Raw genomic sequence first — 20,487 nt, 5'->3', positions numbered from 1 at the left:
ACTCCCAAGCCCCTGATCTGTCACTGCAATCTCCCCAACGTGTAACCACACAGCAGAACTGAAACTGGGCATACAAGAGAAGGCAAGCCTCACGCAATTTTATCGTCCAGGCATTCTTTGCAGAATCCCGAATCCTTAACAAGACCCAGAAGGTGGCTTCCCTCAGCAGCTACACTTTGCACTGCTTTCCCGTTGTTCCCTGGGTTTCAGCCACACTGGCCTTTCAGTTCCTTGAAAGCGTCACCCTCCTTCGCACCCCAGGGCCTTTGCACATCTGTTTCCTCACTGGGTCAGCTTGCTTCTTTTGCCTGATCCATAAAGAATGAACTTGGATTGTGTTTTTCAGGGAAGCCCTTCCCGACCCCAGGTCCAGGTCTGACCCCCGTGGCCTGCCTCCCAGAACACCCTGCTTCTCTTGCACAGCTCCTTCATGGGGTCTGAATCACCAGGCCATGGGTTCAAGACCTGAGCCCCCGAGGTCTCGAACTTCCAGAGGAGGCTGGAGTGTGTGCGTGAGGCCCTCCCTCAGTGGGACTCAGGTTCCCTTTCAGTGAAACGAGGCCTTTGGTTGCTTTCCCAGCATCTCAAAGCACACATCGTAATCCTGTGTACTCACCCGTGAAAGCTGAACGCCCCTCAGTCACTCCAGTGCTTGCAGGCTGTGTCTGGGTGGGATGCTGAGATCCCCTGCCAGGGTGGCCACCAGGGCAGGTGGCAGGGACCCTCCACAGCAGGAGAAGGGTCACTGGCTGCATCCTTGTTCCTCTGGCTGGCCCAGCCAATTCCCTTATGGCCCCCTTCCCCAGCCTCACCGCTCAGCTGTCCCTACCCCCGTGGAACTATCCATCTTTTTACCTTCACTCCAATTTTTTTTTAAAGATTTTATTTATTTTACCCCCCTCCCTACCCCTCACTGTGCTTGCTGTCTGCTGTCTGATCTTTGTACACTCTCTGTGTCCGCTCATCTTCATTTTCTTTTTAGGAGGCACCAGGAACCAAATCTGGGTCCTCCCATGTGGCAGGGAGGTGCCTAATCCCTTGAGCCACATCCATTCCCTGCTAGTTGTGTCTCTCATTGCGTCATCTTGTTGTGTCAGCTTGCTGCGCCAGCCCATCGTGTCAGCTCGCTGTCTTTAGAAGGCACCGGGAATCAAATCTGGGACTTCCTGTGTGGTGGGTGGGCACCCAACTGCTTGAGCCACATCTGCTTCCCATTCCTCCAATTCCTGCAGGCCACCCAGGCCTTCTGCTGTTTCCACTGGTTCTTGAGGTAACAGGAGAGGAGCACAACTAGTGTCCAATCCCTGGAACCCAACTGACTCTTGAACGGCTGCCTTCATTCTGAAGCTATGTTCCTCCTTTTCCTGGTTGGAACCTGTCCACGCTTTTCTGAAATGATGGTGAAAAGAACTACTTCTGTGTATGTTTTTAAGTTTTTCGTTGGAGAAACCAGAAGCCATGTCCTGTTGTGGGAAACAGAGCCTAAGAATCATCATCACACCCAGGCTGGAGACGACGTTCCCAAGAGGTCATGCCCGTCCCACTCCAGGCCCAGCCCCGGCTTTCCTTTCCTGCCAGCAGATCTCCCCACTTCCTCTCTTCTCCCACTGCAGCCAACTTCCAGTCCTACTGAAGTAGCAGAAGTTTCTGCAAGCCCACAGCGCCTTCCCAGACCTTCCAGCCGCTTCCTCCCAGGCCTCATCCGGGTAACTCCATTCATTTAACGCTCAAAGGAGGGGTCACCTCCGCTGAGAAGCACTCCCAGACCTGCCGGCACCCAACCCCTCTCCCCGCCCCAATCCCTTGGGGCATGCTTGCTAAGCAGCTGTGCTTCTTTACCACCTCCGCACCCCATCTCACACCCCAGCCCGAAGAGGGGAGATGGACGTCTAGCTTGCTTTGTGCTCCTAGCACTCAGCCACCGGGAAGGTGCCCACTTGGTGTCTGCCGACCAGTGAGGCGACACCCTAGGTGGGGGCACTGCGTCCTCTGCGCCTAAGGCCGGCGCAGGGGCGCAAGCCTCCCGCTTCTTTATTAGCCGCCCAGAGCCTCCTTCCACCCCGCCTCCCACCCCCCGGTCCCCGGGCACGCACCCTCTCCTCATTGTAGGAGATCCTGTCCCCAGGTGGACGCCCCTGCGGGGGGTGCGTGGCCCCAAAGGTGGGGGGACTTGTGAAGGCGCCCTGAAATAAAGCTGGGTCCTCGGGGGTGTGGTTGGGGCTCCGTCTGGGGCGCGGGGAGCCCCGGCGGGGCCCCAGTGTTGGACGCGGCGGAGGCCGCGGGGCCCCCCGAGCGTGGGGCGCAGGCGGGGAGCGGGCGGCGGGGGTCCGAGCGCGCGAGGGCGGGCGCGCAGCCCGCGGCCGTCCCGCCTCTCGCCGGCGCTCCCGGCCTTTCCCATCCGGCCGGCGACGCTCCGCCCGCCCCGTCCCACATGACACCGCCTCCGCCGCAAACTTTTTCCTCCCCATCCTGCCGCGGCTCGCAAGGAATGGAAAATGGCGGCCTAGGCGCGGAGTTTCCTGCCCGGCCGGCGGCGGCGACTCTCGCGGCGGCGCGCGGCCCCCGAGCGCCGGGCCCCGCGCGGCACCATGACGCGCTGGGTGCCCACCAAGCGAGAGGAGAAGTACGGCGTGGGTGAGCACGCGCGCGCCGCCCAACTTCGCGCCGGGCCTCCCCTCCGCGCGGGCGCCGGCCCCGCGTCCCCGCCGCTGGCCCGGGGGTCCGCGCCCGGCCCCGGAGCCCGCGCCCGGGACTTGCCCAAACTTCCCGTGGGCGCGCGGCGGGCGACGGCCGGGGAACCCGGGAGCCTGTTGCCGCCGGCGCGGGCGGGATGCGGAGTGGCCGCGGCGGCCGGGAAGAGGCGTTTCCGCCCCGGAGCCCTGGCCCGGGTCCCGCCCGCCCGCGCCGCCCCGGCGGGCACCCCGGATGCGCCCCGGGGGCCGACAGCCGCCGCCCGTCCCCCTCGGCGGCTCTCGGGGCGGGCCCTGCTCCCCTCCGGGCCTTGGGGCTGGGCACTGGCGGAGTGCCCGGGGGGGGGCGCACGCCTCTCTTCTCCCGGTCGGCGGCAGCACCCTTTTTAGAGCCCGGGGGGAGCCTGGCGGGGGACACCGGGCTTGGCCCGCGGGACTGGGGGCGACTCGTATCTCTCCCCGAGGATGCCACCCTCCTGCCTTCCAGGTCGCAGGCACCCCAGCGCCCGGGCTTCCCGGCCTCCCGGCGCCCCCTGGCTCGCAGGTCCCACTTTGCCGGCCGCTGAAGCCACCCGTTTTGCGGGACCCAGCCGGGAAGCGGCGCGGTCACTGTGCTGCCGCCCTTTTTTGCTCCTTGGGTGAAGTTGAGTTCCCTGGTGGACACTTGGGCCGCGGAGCCAGGCAAACCCAGAGTTCTGCCCGCCCTCGGGGAGGTGGAGGTCGCGGCCCTGGGCCGAGCACCGTGTCACGCCTCTTGGTGGCCCAGCCCTGGGCCACGCGGGATCCCGGGGGCTGCTGCCCCTGCTGTCCAGGCGGGCCTGTTTCCACTCCACTGCACTTGGTCATTTCCTGAGGGGGTCGCAGGAGTCGGGTTACATTCGGACCCTCCAGGACACATTCCAGAGATGGAGGCTTTCCTTAATGGCAAAACCAACAGAACCTGCAGCTCCCGGCCCAGCCTTTCCTGGGCTCCCGGCGTGGCCGAGGCCTGTGGGTTGCTGCCTTCTGCTTGCCCACCCTCCAACATGTCTGCGGCTGCTCCCTGGCCTCTCCAAACCCGCGTCCTCTCAGTTGCCTTCTCCTCACTTCCCTCCTGCCCTGCAGTCCAAAGAAATCCTGGGCCGCCCAGGCCAAACCCTCCTGCCTGCCTTGGCAGACCTTTTGTGATCTTGCCTCCCAGCCTCTGGGTTTTGCCCTCCTGGGGCCCACCCGCTCGCTGACAGCAGTGAGCCCTGCCCTCCTGCCTCTGGGCCTTTGCACCTGCCTGCTGCGCCTGTACCTGGAACGCCTTGCCGTTGGCCTCAAATCCTGGGCCCCTGAGCTCCCCAGTGTCCAGCTGCTGCTGTTTCCTGTTCGCCACATTCTTTCTGGGGCACCACATTTTAAAGGAAACCTTGATCCCCTTCTGGATCCCAGAGTGACCCAGGTGTTGCCAAAGCAGGACTTATGGAGCTCCTTGGCTGTTGAGCCTGGAGCAGGCCAAGGGGGTGTCAAAGGAGACACCTCCTTGCTGGGAGGCAGCCTTGCAGCAGTGCCTTCTCACAGAACATCTTTTGCTAATACTTGGGTTTTAAGAAAGCGCACTGTTGGAAAGTTTGCATTTTCAAAGAAGAAAAGAGTCCTAGATGCGTTTGCCAGGAAATTGCAGGAAAGAGTTGGCTTCAGTGACTGACTGTCAGGTACAGGGCAGAAGAGCCTAAGACAGCAGACCTGGCCAAGGGGCAAGACGGCCCAACTCCCTTGGTCCCCAGAAGGAACTGTAAAGAGGTTCTTGTCGGGGAGGGTGGGGGGGCCTTGAATTCCATATTTTGGGTGGAGCAGGTGGGGAAGATGAGGGCCTGAAGGTGGTCCCAGGAGCCCCTCTTGCCTGGGAGTTTGCCCTGGGAAGGTTTCAGCGGTTCTGCAGAAGGTGCTGGCCGAGAAGGAGGCGTGTGCCCCAGGAATCGTTCATTCCCCTTTGGGAATTGGCTGTTTCTGTCTAATGGAAAATTCCTAGAGATTTTGGGGGGAGGCTGACGGCAAGACTGTGCTTCACCAGAGGAACTCTGGTGGGTCTGTGGGTGGGCCACGCTTCCACTGTGGCCACTGACTGCCGGTGAATGAATCATGGGGGCAAGAACATGAGAAATCCCCAGCTCATTTGGAAACATGAATCACTGCTCATTGTTGGCAGGTGCTTGGAATGTATTAGAAGCATTGTTTGTAAATGAGACACTATTTATTTATTTTGTAAAATAGCTGATCTGTCCTGTGGTCCCCTTGCCCTTCCCCACCTGCAAAGGCAGGAAATGCTGGTTCCCTGGTGCCTTCTGGAAGAATTACCAGTCATTCCGTTGGGGGTTGCTTGTGAAATTTACCAGTTTTTTTTTTTTAAGTTTTATTGTGGTGACCTGTACAACCTAACATTTCCCATTTTAACCACTTTCAAATACACAACCAAGTGGTGTTAATCACCTTCACAGTGTTGTGCTGCCATCACCCCACAAAGACACCCTGCACCCATTGTGCATTAACTCCACTCCCCACCCCCACCTCTTACTTTAGTAACCTGTAATCTTTCTGTCTCTGTGAATTTGCTCATTCTAGTTTTTCACAGTATTTGGGATCAGGTAAAATTGTGCTTTTGTGTCTAACTTATTTTGCTCAATATAATCTATGTTGTTGCATGTATTAGAACGTCATTGTTTTTTTATGGCTCAATAATATTCCCTTATATGCACATGCCACATTTTGTTGATCCATTCATCCACTGATGGACACTGGGTTGCCTCCAACCTTTTGGCTACTACGAGTTATGCCGCTACGAACATTGGTGTACAAATATCTGTTCCAGTTCCTGCTTTCATTTCTTTGGGGTATCCACCTAGAAGTGGAATTGCCGGGTCATATGGTAATTACATATTAACTTTGTGAGGAACTGTCAAGTTGTTTTCTACAGTGGCTACACCATTTTACATTCCTACCAACTTTGCATTTCTCTGCATCTTTGTCAACACTTTTTTCTGTTTTTTTTTTTTTTTTAATAATAGCCTTTCTAGTAGGTGAGAGGTGATATCTCATTGTGGTTTTGATTTGCATTTCCCTAATGGTTAATGATATTGAGCATCTTTTCCTGTGCTTTTGGGCCATTTATATATCTTTGAGAAATGTCTACTCAAGTCCTTGTTCGGTTTTCCATTAGGTTGTTGGCTTTTTTTTTTTTTTATTTCTCTCCCCTCCCCTCCCAGTTGTCTGTTCTCTGTGTCCTTTTGCTGTGTGTTCTTGTTTTTGTCCACTTCTGTTGTGTTCAGCGGCATGGGAACGTGTTTCTTTTTTTGGTTGTTGTTGCGTCATCTTGCTGTGTCAGCTCTCCGTGTGTGCCCATTCCTGGGCAGGCTGCACTTTCTTTCGTGCTGGGTGGCTTTCCTTATGGGGCTCACTCCTTGTGCATGGGGCTCCCCTACGCGGGGGACACCCCTGCGTGGCACGGCACTTCTTGCGTGCATCAACACTGCGCGTGGGTCAGCTCCACATGGGTCAAGGAGGCCAGGGGTTTGAACCGTGGACCTCCCATGTGGTAGACGGACGCCCTAACCGCTGCGCCAAGTCCGCTTCCCAATTGTTTGCTTTTTTGTCTTTGAGTTATAGCAGTTCTTTATATATTCTGGATATTAAACCCTTATCAGATCTAGGGTTTTCACATATTTTCTCCAAGTCACTTTCTTGATACCAGCCTGTTTTTTTCCCCTTGGGCTTGAATTTGGTGGGTCACTTTTATTAGCACAGGCATCATCCTTGGCTTAGCTGACTGTCCCTCCGAGGGACTGGGCCAGATGCTTCTCCCCATCACCCCCAGCAAATCAGAGAGTAATGTCCCAGCAACAATACAATTAAGTACATAGGGGTCTTGTTCCTAAGAGTGGGTGAAAAGATCCGGCGTGTTCTAGAACCATACCCGAGGATGGTGTGCTCACCTCTCAGTGATCCAAGGCTGAGTTTGGCCAGGGGGTTCTCTAGTAATGTTCTGGAAGGTGGACATAACCACTTATCTCATGGGAATAAGTCTCTTCCACCCTTCCCACTCTGCACCCGTGGAGGACCTCAGCCCTGGGGGAGGACTTGAAATCCTCCACTGCAAGTCCCAGAGTGGTGGGGCGCGCTCCTCAGTCAAGGCCGCAGAGACGCCAGCCCTCCTCCCCGGGACCCGAGACTGTGTTACGCTGCCTTGAAATAGTGACTGCGCGGATGGGATTCAGGTCACAAACCTGGGGATGGGTCGATTCTCCTGGATCATCCGGGTGTGCCCATTCTAATGCACCCTGGAAAGCAGAGCCCCCCAAAAGCAGAGAATTTTCCCTGGCTGGCCCCAGAAATGCAAGTCAGAAGAGAGAGGCGGCAAAAGGGGAGGGGCGAGATTCCAAGCCTGAGAAGGACTTGTAGCGCCCGTGCTGGCCCTGAGATGTGGGGGCTCGTGTGCAGGGACTGGAGAGGGGCCTCAGGCAGCTAAGGGCAGCTCCCGGCGACAGCCAGCGGAATCGGGGCCTCATTCGTAGAGCCGCCAGCTTCTGCTAACAACCTGGAGGAGCTGGGAAGCGGCTTCTTTCCAGAGCTTACTGATGAAAGCTCGGCAAGTCGACACCTTGATTTTGGACACCTTGGCTTTGACCCGATGAGATCCAGAGATCCCTGGGGGCTGACCTCTATAATTGAGAGATGACCGCCTAGTGTTGTGTTAGGCTGTTGTTATGGCAGCAGTAGGAAGTTGTGAGCGATGATGCTGTGAGCAGCTTGAGGGAGGGTGAGATTGCCTGTACCCGTTCTCTCCGTTATTAAGTTGACTGAACAGGAAGTAACCCAAGCGTGTGCTCTTTACCTCTTCCAGGCACAGCATGTTTAAACAGAGGTTGTGAGCTTGGGAGGTACAGAGCGTTTAAGTCCTGGCTCGTGAATCTGAGAGGAGAGAAGATGAGAAGACAACACAGACAGCAAAAACAGCAGGGCAGGAGGAGGGGAAAGGAGGAAAATAAATAAATAAATAGCTTTTTAAGTCCAGGCTCCTATTTGTTATGTGACCCTTGAGCAAATGACTCAGACTTTCTTAGCCTCAGTTTCCTCTTCTGTAAAGTGAGGCTAAGCTTCCCTACTGCAATGGTTTCATCGAGATACTGTCTTAAAGCACTTAGCACCATTGTTTGAGATGGGCCCAACTCTGAATCGAATGTTGTTTTTATTGTTACATTTTTTACAAAATATATTTGGATGTGTTCAAGGATTTGAAAGAGAGTTAAGACAAAGACTGGTGAGTGTGGTGGGGAGTCATGCAATACGAGAATTTGAAGAGGTAGCTGGAGATATTGTCTAACGAGGTGTTATTTATTTATTTATTTACCTTAATAAAACAGTTTAGAAATGTAGTGGCGAGTGTTGTTGCTGTTTGGAGTTAACAGTCACCATTGTTGGAACTGCATTTCTTCAAAAGTTGATTTTCTTAATGGTGTGTTTTGCCCGTTGGTTTACGGAAAGTCATGTTTCCTTAGCGCTGGCGCGTGGGACCCGTGTGTGTTGAGATTTGTGCTGAACAATGATAATTGCTAGAACAGTGTAATACCCAAATAAATTTGGGAGTGGGGGAGTTGAGGAGAGATATCTCGTTATCTAGAGTAGCAAGCAATCTGCTATATTGGGGATGAAAAATTAAATTGGATGATAAGTAAATAGATATGCAGATATTTTCATTCATCAGAGTGGCAAAAACCCAAACTAGGGCATATTAGATTTCTATGAACCTGATTTCACTTTTGAAACATGACAGAACATAACGTTATCAGATGTCAGGCGGCTGTTGGCTCCTGAGCTGGGAGGTTTTCTGAGAACACCATGGTGTGTGGGTCACAGACCTCTTTTCTTTAACTACACTTGAATTTGAGATAATTGTTGATTCACATCCTGTTGTAAGAAATGAAAGGTCCCAGCTAGCTTTTACCTATTCCCCCCAATGGTAACATCTAGTAAAACCATAGCGAAACATCTAGTAAAACTATAGCGCAGGAGATTGCCACATCCATTTGCCTCTCTGCCTCCAGAGCTCCTGGCAGTCACTCATCTGTTTTCCATCTCTATAATTTTGTCATTCCGAGAATGTTATATAAATGGAATCATGTGGTATGCAACTTTTTGGGATTGATTTTTTCCACCCCGCATAACTCTGGCAATTCTTCAAGTTGGTGTGGGCAAGCAAGACTTTGTTCCTTTTCATTGCAGAATAATATTCCATTGTATGGTTGCCCCACGATTTGCTTAGTCGTTCGTTTGTTGAAGGACATCTGGTTGTTTCCAGTTTAGGGCTGTTACAGATAGACTGCCGGAACATTTGTGTACAAGTTTGTTCATGAACGTACATTATTTTCTGCAATAAATACCCAGGGGTGAAGTTGCTGAGTCATATGGTATTTGCATGCTGAGCTTTTTAAGAAACCGCCAAGCTGTTTCCCAGAGCGATTGCATGGCTTGACCTTCCCAGCAGCCTGTGAATAATCCAGCTTCTCTGCATTGCCTGCAGTTGAGGTCCCTGCCTGTCTTTTAGCCGTTCTGATAGGTGCGCAGCGGTGTCTTGCTGTGGTTTTAATTTGCATTTCCCTCTATGCAGCCCTTTCTTGAAGGATGTGGTGGTTTCATTTGGGAAATGCGCCTGCTGTAGGGGAGAGGCTGCCTGATGGCCATGGCGCGTGCAGGAGGTGGCCTTTCTGAGTAGGACCCGCGGGCCTGGGGCCGCTGAAGTGTGACATTGTCAGTTTCGCTCTGGGAAGGGCTCAGAGTGCACTGAAGAGGAGATGGCGCGGTGGGAGGCGGGGTGGCGCGCGGAGGTGAACTGCGCTTTCCGCCGCCGGCTGAGGTCCACTTCCCAGGGCACCCCAGAGTCCTGAGGCGGCGTGCCCGGGGTGACCCAGTGAGCAGGCAGAGTGTGAGTTTTAGCCCCAACACTGCCACTTATCACTCCGGTCTTGTAAGCCACCTACGCCTAGTTTCCACATTTTCAAGAAGGGAGGGTCCTACTTGGCCCTACCTGTGTGGTGGGGGTGATGGGAAGTCCCAGTGAAACTCCCGGGGGCAGCTGGAAACATTGTTGTGCACACAGCAGCAGCGTTGATTCTGCCTTTGATTTTTTATTTTAAAGAATTATTTTTTATTTATTTCTCCCCTGCCCCAGTTTTCTGCTCTCTGTGTCCATTTGTGGGTGTTCTTCTGTGTCTGCTTGTATTCTTGTCAGTGGCACCGGGTATCTGTCTCTTTTTGTTGTGTCATCTTGCTCTGTCAGCTCTCCATGTGTGCAGCACGACTCCTGGGCAGGCTGCGCTTTTTTCATGCGGGGCAGCTCTCCTTACAGGGCACGCTCCTTGCACATGGGGCTCCCCTGTGCAGGGGCTCCCCAGCGTGGCAATGGCACTCCTTGTGCATAGCAGTGCTGCGTGTGGGCCAGCTCATCACACGGGTCAGGAGGCCCTGGGTTTGAACCCTGGACCTCCCATGTGGTAGGCAGACACTATCCATTGAGCCAAATCTGCTTCCCTGCATTTGCTGTGATCAGTCCTGGGGGCACTGCTTTAGCCTGTCCTTGAAACCCTGGTATAAAGCACATTGTGGGACTTTTCATCTGGAGTGGAGCTCACCTGGGGGTCTTCAGCCCGGCCTGGTGCGCGTTGACATGTTTTCATTTGCCAATGGGCTGCTGATGCAAAGTACCAAAATGTGCTGGCTTTTATCACGGGTGTTTGTTTAGGGTAAAAGCTCACAGTTCCAAGGCAGTGAAGAGGCCAACCCAGCAACCGTAAGAGGTGCTTTCTCACCAAAGTGAGCTGCTGTGGTTGCTGGCGTTGTTGCCATGCGTGAAACCAGATGGCTGCTGATCTCTGCGGAGGTCTCTGCCTTCCTTTCCAGAATCTGCCGTCTCCTGGAGCTCAGTGCTGAGCGGCAGGCATAGGTTTGTCTCTTTCCCGGTCTCCTGTGAGGTCGGCTGTTCTGTGCTCTTCCCTAGTTCACCTGTAAGCTGTCAGGCATGCAGCAGGGCTGGTCTCTTGAGCTGCTCCATGGGCGCAGCCTCCTGGGGGCTTTGTGCATAAGCAGTTTTCTCTCTCACATGCGGAATCATATATGCTGGCTCCCTCTTTTCGTGCATCTGTCCGTGCGAGTCCATTTATATCAGACTCGGAAAGGGGGCAGGGACTCAATGTGAGTGATACCTCACTGGCGTAGTCTAATCAAAAACTCTAAAGTAGTCTTATCAAGTAATCTAATCAAAGGCCTCTCAGCTGAATTTAATGCAATCAAAGGGTCCGATACCCAGGGGAGTAGGTTCGTTTATAAACATAATCTTTCTCATTTTGGGATTCATAAAATAATCTCAGACTGCCCCAGTGAGCCTGGGAAGATGGAAGGAACCTGGGAATTTAATGTCTGAGGTCATTTAGGGCCCAAGCTTCTGTGCTTCCCAGAGGCCCTGAAGGGATGAGATGAAGGCAGCTCTCCAAAGCTTTTTTTGGGTACTCTTGCACAAACTGGGTTTTTTCCCCTATGAGGCTACAAGTCCCCAGTGCTGCTGGACCATAGGGGAGGTGAAGGGTGGGAAAGCGGTTGAAGCTACCCCTTCCCTTAGAGCAGGGGTTCTTATTTTGTTCCATGGATCCCTTTGCTAGTCAGGTGAAAACCACAGACCCCTTACTAAGTCCAAGCTATTCTGTGTATTATTTAATAAATAGATCACACCTGCACCCACACGTCCCCACAAGAATAATGTGGACTTCAGTTCAAGCTTGTAAGCTTTTTTGTTCTTTTGTTAAGAACTCCTGCCTTAGAGGGCTCACGGAATCTCACCTAAGGAACTCATTTGTTTCTGTGCTCGAGCCTGGAGACTTCTTACAAGGAGTTTCACATTAGTCACACAACAGTATGATCAGGTAGTTTGAGACGCGACCAGGAACTTGAGCAAGTGTGGGTGCTGGAGTTGTTGCCACGTGGCGAAGCAAGGTGGCTTCACACTGAAGTGTGGCCGTTTGCATGCTGAGAACAGTCCTTCCTGCGGAGCAGGCCCAGCGAGCCCCCCAGCCTGCTCCGCCTGCCTCGCTCGCCCTGCCTCCTCCCCCTGCCTTTAGCATCAGGACATCTAAACACCCGGCGTGGGTTTGTGTTCAACTTTCTGGCCCCGTGTGTTTCGGTAGCCTGAAGAGGAGGGCCAGGATCTCCCAGCGTTGGCAGGCAGGCCCTCGGGGCCGGTGCTGCCCCTTTGCTGTCAGTCCCGGGCGGCCGTGCTGCACAATCACTTGGTGGTCCCCGGAGCTGGCCCGGCACCATGCACGGTCTGTGTGTCCCATCCGCAGGGCCCTGGGCAGATGGTAGGAACACTTCTAATTTCATCAGATAAGGGGATGGGACAGGTGGCTTTGCTTGTGACAAAAAAATGATGTTGTGCTTCTTGATGACCTTTAACGAGGGCTGGGTTTTGGCTTTGACGTGACGCTCTGCCTGCGTGCAGGTGAGAGCTGACCGTTAGTGCAGGCCCTGTCTTCAGGAGGCAGGTGGCTTCAACCCAGACAGGTGCCCGTCAGCTTGATAAATTTTCATGTGGCTGTCGTGAGGAGGACAGAGGTATTTCCTCTTAGCTTATGGTATGTGTAGTCAAAAGAGCACGGGTTTGGGGTCTTAGAGATGGGAGTTTGCCGCTCAGCCAGGTGACCTTGGTCAAGTCATTTACCTTAAGCCTGAGATTCTCCTTTGCAAAATTGGTGATGACACCAACCACACTGGGCTGTTTGGAGGATAAAGAGATAGGACCTAGAACAAGCCTGGCTTCTGGTTGGTGCTTGATGGTGTTAGTCTCTCCCCTCTTTTAATCAGTTGTTTTCTACATGGTAGCCTGTGTTGCCTGGGACGGATCTCTGGTTTGGCTCAGGCTTTCCCTAAACCCCCCTGTCTCACTTCCCAGCCCCTGTGTGGTGAAAGCGGGAAAGGGAGGGCAGGGCATTTGCTCCATGGCTGCCCCAGAATTCTGCTCACCTCTGAAGTCAGCTTAGGGGCCCCGGTTCCTTTTGATTGCCTGGGGGGGTTCTCAAGGCATGAAATGAAGGCATCTCTTTTTTTTTGACTTTTTTTTGGTCTTTATTTATTTTTTTAATATTACATTAAAAAAATATGAGGTTCCCATATACCCCCCACCCCCTCACCCCACTCCTCCCCCCATAGCAATAACCTCCTCCATCATGAGACATTCATTGCATTTGGTGAATACAGTTCTGAGCACCACTGCACCTCATGGTCAGTGGTCCACATCATAGCCCTCACTCTCCCACGTTCCATCCAGTGGGCCATGGGAGGACATACAATGTCCGGTAACCGTCCCTGCAGCTCTTATAGCCTGCCTGGGTGCATCTCATCAGGAATGTCACTGTGGTCCTTTATCCTGGTGGAATTGCTGTTTAGCGTTGTGGCTTGCTGCTGCTTTTCCCCAGGAGTGTGACGCAAAATTGATGTGCCATATTGCATGTTTTTGTTTAACTTAGTTGGATACATTAGACGAACTTTTATATATAAATGTAACAGGTGGGATCTCCTTTCTGACATAGGGTTAGCTAACCGCTCTAACAAAAAACACCGACATTGCAGTGCCTGCAGATGGTAAAAGTCTGTATTTTGTTCACATCACAGTCCAAGCTGGTGCCGGGAAGCAGGTGGGGTGGTCTGCTCTACTTAGTGATTCAGGGACTCGGACTTTTGCCCTGCTGCGGCCCTGCCCTCCACGGGGTCCTTGGAATCGTTGCTGCTGTGTGTGGATGTTGGGAAAGAGATAAAGAGTAGTGCATAGGTGATACTTTAATTGGCTGGGGCTGGAGGTGGTACCCATCCTTTCTGCAGAATTTCTTTTGCCTGGAGTTCAGTCCCATCGGCAAGGGGGGCTGGACCATACGGTCTAGCTGGGCGCCCTGCAGGAAGAGGAGACGTGGAAGCTGGCATCTCCTGCACATGTGCCTACTGAAGCGTACTTTCATTAACCAGCAAGAGGGTTTGGTGCATCCCCCAGCAGAGACCTCACACCTTTTAGTCCCTGTCTCCGCTTGGCCCTACAAAAGCTTGAAGAGGTGGAGTGAAGACACCCTGCCTCTTTCCTCGGCATGTGTTTTACCACTTAGATCCTGCAGATTCCAAGGCTGCCTTCTGCATGCTTAGCCCAGAAGGGTGTGCCTGGGCCCTGTGGTTGTTAGGAGGGCTGCGCTCTAAATGAGCCTTTTCATTTTTGTGTGCACCCCCAGGCAGCATCCCCAGACCCTGTCCTGTGCCGGCTGAATTCCTTTGGCCTCAGAAGGCAGTGCGCTTAAGCCTGTTGATGAGAACTGTGTCTTTGGTTCTAAGTGTTGGTTTTACTTCTTTATTAAAATGGCAGTTTTTAATAAAGTAATAGCACTTGTCTTTATGCCCTGAAAAAGGCTATAAACTTAAATTGGTCAGAACTAGTCACTGAAAACTAGATGGAGGGACATTTGGGGTATTGGAAAGAGCACTGGATGAGGAGTCCAAAGACCCCTAAGATGGGAAAAATAATAACTCTTCATGCTCACCTCTTAGGTGTGCCTCTAAATAGAAAGGACTACTTGACTTTCAGCTATATACTTAATGTAGAGAAAACATGTGGTTCTCAGTATTGTTTTAAATTGGGAAAGCATTTGTGAGCTCGACACTTCCTTAGCATATCTATTTCGTTTGTCATCCATGAGCGCATGAGTGGATGAGCATCCTATACAAGCTCCCGACCTGGATGTTTGAAGCCACGGGTGGAGAGAGTGGTGATGAAGGTGACACCTCCCACGGCTGTGGTCAACCTGGTGGTCGGAAGCCCCAGGCAGAGGAGAGAGAAGAGCAAGCTGTTGCTTCAAATAGCGCCCACCCTCCTTGCCATCCTTCCTTCTTCCCAGCTTACTTGCCAGCTCTGTTCTTGGGCGTTGGGGGTCCAGGGCTGCCCTCATGGGCCTCGTCTTCTGGTACAGGCCCTCTGTCCTTTCTCTGAAACCCTTGGGGCCAGCTGTGTTCATTCAGATTCATTTCAGTGCAGGGAGGAGCTGATGCGGATGCCGTGTGTCCCGGGACCGTGTCCCTGCAGCCGGTGTCTCAGTGTTCACAGGACCAGAAGAATCTTGCTTCAGCCCCCTCTCAGCTCAGGCCGGATTTTGCCATTAAAAGAATAACCCAAATCCTCTTGGTTTTTGGAGCTTTTGGGGATTTCAGAGTTGTGGGCTGTTTCATTTCTTCATAGTTAGACCCACAAGTTCACTTTTTGTGTGCTCAGAGTAGATCATCACTTCTCAGAAAGATGTTCTCAGACAGTGATGGGCTTCTGCCCGAAGCCCTTGGAATGTGCTTCACGCCCTCTGCGTCCAGGCTCACTTCCGGTTGTGCTCTCGTCCATCGGGCTCCTCTTGGTCCCCGCTCGCGGTCTGTGGCTCCTTGTCAGTTGCCTTAGCCTGATGCGGTGCCCTAAGGCGGTGCGTTTCCCCGCATTGCGGGCCTCGGCACCGGTGGCCCCCAGCCCCTTCTGGAAGGGACCCTTCTCTCTCATTCCTGATCCCGGGCTGGGTGGACAGGTGTGGGTGAAGGTGGGGGGCCAGCGAGCGTGGTCCTGGGTCCCCACGGCCTGGGGGTCTGGAGAAAGGAGGCGAGGTGGGGGTGGGGGTGGGGGTGGGGTGGAGTGGAGAGACCGTGGAGAGCGGGAGAGTGGGGATTGTGCTGTAGAGCCAGGATGGGGGGTCCACGGGGGGCGGGGCACACTGGTTGGGGAGCAGCATGAACTCTGCTGCAGGTCGCTGGGCTTGGACCAGCCGCCCCTGCCTGCTGCTGCGCGACCTCAGTGCCTTCGTGCTCCAGTTTGCTCAGCAGTCGAACGTGCGTAATTGTGGTTTCTACCTCCCAGAGTTGCTTGAGGAGTAAATGAGTTAATTCACGTGATGTGGAATTTTATATGCTCGGCGCCATTGACCCCTGGGCGCTGGATGATTTTTTGTGGCAGGTTTTCCTGTGCATTGTAGGACGTTTAGAAATCTCTCTGGCCTCTACCTGCCGGATGCCAATAACACCACCCCCACTGCCCCCGGGGGTAACAACCCAAAATGTCTCCAGACATTGCCCGATGGGTCCTGGGGGACAAGGAGTGGTAGAAAGTGCTGAGTGGTGCCTAAGTCATGGAACACTCGCAGCAGTGGTGTGCTGGCATTACTGTCGCCGTATTATTGCGATGATAGCATCGTGTTCTGTTTTCTGCATATTTGGTAAGAAGAGTTAAAAACCAGCACGGCTTCATTCTCGAAGGGTGTGTGGTGGGCAGAGATGCCTGGGAGGAGAAGAGAGAGCCGAGAGGGAGTCTGGAGGCCCCGGGCAAGCTGCTTGGCTGTCGAAAGGCTGTCGGGAGTGGCTGTTTCTTGTCCTTCCCGAGAGACTAACCAGGAGGTCGCCCTCTGGTCTGCGGAAGGAAGCTGAGATGCGCAGGGGAGCGTGGACCAGCCCAGCACGTTCTCCAGAAAATACCATCGCCGGCCCGAGACCCTCACAAGTGCGGGTGCGCGCCCATTCACTCGTGGGACTTTATTTGCTGGAATAAAGCCACTTGTCAAGCCCCCCCTTTTTTTTGCTTCTTCCTTTTCTAAAATAATAACTTATTTTTCTTAACAGAATTGACTTTACCGGGGGAGCAAATAATGATTTAGCAGGAGGAAAATGTGATTATTTTTCTTCCAAATTGCTGTGTTTCTATTAACTTCACAGGATTTATTTTCAAGGTCTCCTAACGTCATGGGTGTTTCACTACCCATTTTTCAAAGGCAGCACTGTGTCTTGGTCGTTGTGGCACCGTGACCGGGCTGTCACATTTCTTCAGATTGTTCTAGGGGAAGTAGTCCTTTGAGGATCAGTCTGGTGGGGCTAAAGCAAGGGACAGGTGAGCCATGGAACCCCACCTTGGGGACTCTCAGGTGCTGGAGGGTGAGGCCCTGCCCGCATGTGCCCCAGCTATGCCCAGCCTTCGAAACCATCAGATCTGCTGTTCTGAGCATTTCCACCTGGTGGACTTTGTCCAGTCACAGTGCCTTTGCATCTTTTTTCTGTCTGCCGGAAAATGCCCAGTATTGACCTCTCAGCCATCTAGCTTTAAGGCTTAGCACAGCTCTTAAACACTTCTTTTTGTAAGGCCCAGGCTGGGGACTGAACCCAGGACCTTGTATGTGGGAAGCTGGCGCACAACATGGTGCCACAAGAGCACTCCTAAGTTGGATTTTTTTGTTTGCTTGTGGTTTTTTTTTTTTTTTAAGAAGCACCGGGAACTGAACCCGGGACCTCCCATGTGGGAAGCAGGTGCTCAACCACTTGAGCCATGTCTGCTCCCCTTAAACACTTCCTTTTTTTTTTTTTTTTTTAAGATTTATTTATTTATTTATTTCTCTCCCTTCCCCCCACCCACCCTGGTTGTCTGTTCTCTGTGTCTATTCACTGCATCTTCTTCTCTGTCCACTTCTGTTGTCAGCAGCATGGGAATCTGTGTTTCTTTTTGTTGTGTCATCTTGTTGTGTCAGCTCTCCGTGTGTACAGCACCATTTTTGGGCAGGCTGAACTTTCTTTCACTCTGGGCAGCTCTCCTTACGGGGCACACTCCTTGCGCGTGGGGCTCCTCTATGCGGGGGACATCCCTGCGTGGCACGGCACTTCTTGCCTGCATCGGCACTGCGCATGGGCCAGCTCCACATGGGTCAAGGAGGCCCGGAGTTTGAACCACAGACCTCCCATGTGGTAGACGAATGCCCTAACCACTGGGCCAAGTCCGCCACCTTAAACACTTCTTGATGCACCCTGGCTGAAGGTGACACCTCCTCTGTGTTCCTGTCATTTGTGTGCATCTCACCTGTGTCCTTTTCACCTGTGACTCCCTCACCTGTGTCCCCTGCTGCATAGCGCACCCCTGAGGGCAGAGACGGAGTTGCATTCCTTTCTCTGGTCCCAGCACCTGGTGCCCTGCCCATCGTGCTTGTTGAATGGAGGCGGAAGCATGGAGAGATTCCATTCTCAGCGCAGTGGAAGAAGCTACCTTGAGGGTGTGCCATTTTCCTGTTGGTGGGAGTTACAGGTCAGGCTGGGCTGCTGCTTCCAAGGCAGGAAGCTCCCTCCTTGGCTGTGTGGATTGGCTTCCTGAACCAAAGGGGCATCTCGCCTGCTGCCCGTGCTGGCCATGGATGGGCCAAGCAGTTCAATCTCATGACTCTGTTCAGTGCTTCGATCATTTTGGTGACGTTATTGGTCCTAGAACTGGGTTCCCCACTCTTGGCATTGACACAGGGCTGTTCTTCAAGTCTCTTTTTAATGGAATGTTCTGGTAGAACATGTTTTTAGTCCAGTTGTTGTTATATTTGACCCAAGGGACTGGATTATAAGGAGGGAGAGGAAAAAAGAAAGCTGGAATTTGGGAAGGGAGGTGGAAGTTGAAGTCCCTTAGCAGTTGTGGGCCCGGGAAGGCCCCTGGACTCTTTCTGGGTCACTGGTCCCCTGGAAGATGAGGGACCCCGTGTGTGCCATTCTTGCCCCACAATGAAGTTGTGAAAAGACATAGAAATCAAGTGAGATAATACATACGGAAATCCTGGGTAACTGTACAGCATTACACCGTTAAAAGGAACAGTAGGAAATTTCTCTTGAGAACTGAAGTTGGCAAATTTTTCTATAGAGGTACAGGTAACAAATATTTTAGGTTCTGTAGGCCAAGAGTTAAAATCGAGGATCCTATGTAGGTACTTCGATAGCCTATTTAAATATGTAAAAACCAGAAAACAGTTTGGTGGTTCCTCAGAAAGTCTGGCCTCATGCTGCCACACCACCCATGTACCCAGAAGAATTAGAAACAGGTGTTCAAACAGAGGATTGGACACAAAGTCATAGCAAATAGTTCACAATGACCCAAAGGTGGAACCAGCCCAGGTGCCCCGCAGCTGCGAGCGGATGAGTACGGTGTGGTCTCTCGGCGTGGCGGGATACTCAGCCGCGAGCAGCAGTGAGGTGCAGGTCATGCTGCAGCCCGGTGACCCTCGAAAACGTGATGCCAGCTACAAGAAGCCGGTCACAGGTGGTCACGTGTTCCCTTGTTCCTTTCACGTGAACTCTCCGGAGTCGGCAACGCCTTGGAGACAGGTGGCTGGTCGTGCGGGGCCTTAATGGAGATGAGCTGATGCGAATGTGTTGGAGCTAGACGGAAGTGATGGTTGCACAGCTTTGCGACTGTAAAAACGCCACTGAACTGTTCACTTTAAAATGGCTAATTTTACGTTAGAAACATGGTTTAAAACCGTTCTTAGCTCTTGGGGGAGTATATAAAATTGGCTTGTGGGCCCGTGTGCCAACCCTGGGTTTAGAGTCTCAGGATCCTTTCATTTTAGAATAAAGACTTACCTTTGTGGTAATGTGGGCTAATTATTAAAAGAATGTTAGCAATCTAAAGAGTAGAAAAAAGTAAAAAACAAAAAACAACAGAAAACCCACCCCCAAACCCTGACATTCTCCAGGTTGTCTTCTGGTCAGAAAGAAGCCTCCTCAGATGACCTCCGCTGCCCTCAGTGGATGTCGGTCCGAGCTCGGCCCCAGAGCCGGCGACAGGGGAATGGGCCGCTCGTGGACGCCTCGGGCTGAGGGCTAGCGCAGCGCCCTGGTTCTTCTGTTGAGGAAATGGCGGCTCTGATTGGGGGCGCCGAGCTGGGGCCCTCTCTGCTGTCCTTCTCCAGGGCTTTCAGAAAAGGCGAGAGGCCGTTGACATGTTAGTGAGGGGTGGGGAAGTTGAAATTTGAGCAAAAGGTTAAAAAAAAAGAGCGCCATTTAACTGAAATCCAATTCTTCGGGATTCCTGCCTCTTCAACCGTGGTGCCTGCAGATGACCAGAAAATAAAATCTCCATTTCTCAGTTTTCATCTGACCAGCAGTTACCAGTGCGGTCAAGGGCTCTAAAACATTTGTCTGCACAATTTCCCTCTTTGATCCCGGTGATTTATAGGGAGGCACTTAAAGGTAGGATTACTGTGGAATGAGCCTTCACAGTGAAGGATCTGAGTCCCTGGAAATGAAGGATTGCATGCAAGTGTTTCTTAAGGACAGAGTTTTAATAATCTTGGCATCAATAGCACAGCATTAGAACTTCCACTTTTAAAATCAATATTTTATTTACCTGCCAACGTCTGCTGCTTATCTGCAAATACCTGCAGCAGCTTTGCAGATTTTCTTGAAATGTGTCAGCCTACAACATTTTTTACCGGCTTATAAACTTTTCACTGGGCTCCCCGCCTTTATCGCTGACCTAGTATCGACTCGCCTCGCGGTTGGGAATGCATCACTAGCCTGAAGAAATGGAGTGGTTGTGTTGTGTCTTGTTTTCCATTTTTATGAACATTCCTTGTTTCCCGCTGGGCAGCCCGATCTTCCTGGGCAGTTGGCCTAATTGACCACAGGTTTATGTTTCAGAATACTTTTCTTTATACACACATACACACAGGTATGTTGTCAGTGCTGGGTGAAATCCTTGGCACCACCGCGTCCGACCTCCCTCGCATCTCCCAGCTCCTTTTCCTAGCACTCGGTATTCAGGGATACATTTAGGACATAACCCACATTTGTGGAACGTGTGTGCAGAGGCGTGTCCCTGCAGAGGAACCTAAAACTTTCGGAAACACCAGAGACCCGAATGGAGTCACAGCACCGCGAGAAGTGTGACACTTCTCAAGTAAGGAAGCTTCTGATTTATTCCTTTTCTGAGAGGACC

General features: G+C 52.6%; 1 protein-coding gene across 2 annotated transcripts in view; it reads left to right on the top strand.

The window, feature by feature from the left end:
• Window positions 1-2,329: 2,329 nt before the first annotated feature.
• DOCK1 (dedicator of cytokinesis 1) overlaps window positions 2,330-20,487 on the top strand; it is a 522,200-nt gene continuing 504,042 nt past the window's right edge. For both annotated transcript variants that reach the window (XM_058298144.1, XM_058298143.1), the window contains exon 1: window positions 2,330-2,634. In XM_058298144.1, coding sequence (XP_058154127.1) covers window positions 2,589-2,634 — 46 coding nt within the window. In that variant the 5' untranslated portion in view covers window positions 2,330-2,588. The remainder of the gene's footprint in view (window positions 2,635-20,487) is intronic.

The sequence above is a fragment of the Dasypus novemcinctus genome, chromosome 6 (assembly GCF_030445035.2).
Source record: "Dasypus novemcinctus isolate mDasNov1 chromosome 6, mDasNov1.1.hap2, whole genome shotgun sequence".
NCBI lineage: Eukaryota > Metazoa > Chordata > Mammalia > Cingulata > Dasypodidae > Dasypus > Dasypus novemcinctus.
The sequence above is the reverse complement of the archived record's forward strand: the minus strand, read 5'-3'. Positions and strand labels throughout refer to the sequence as shown.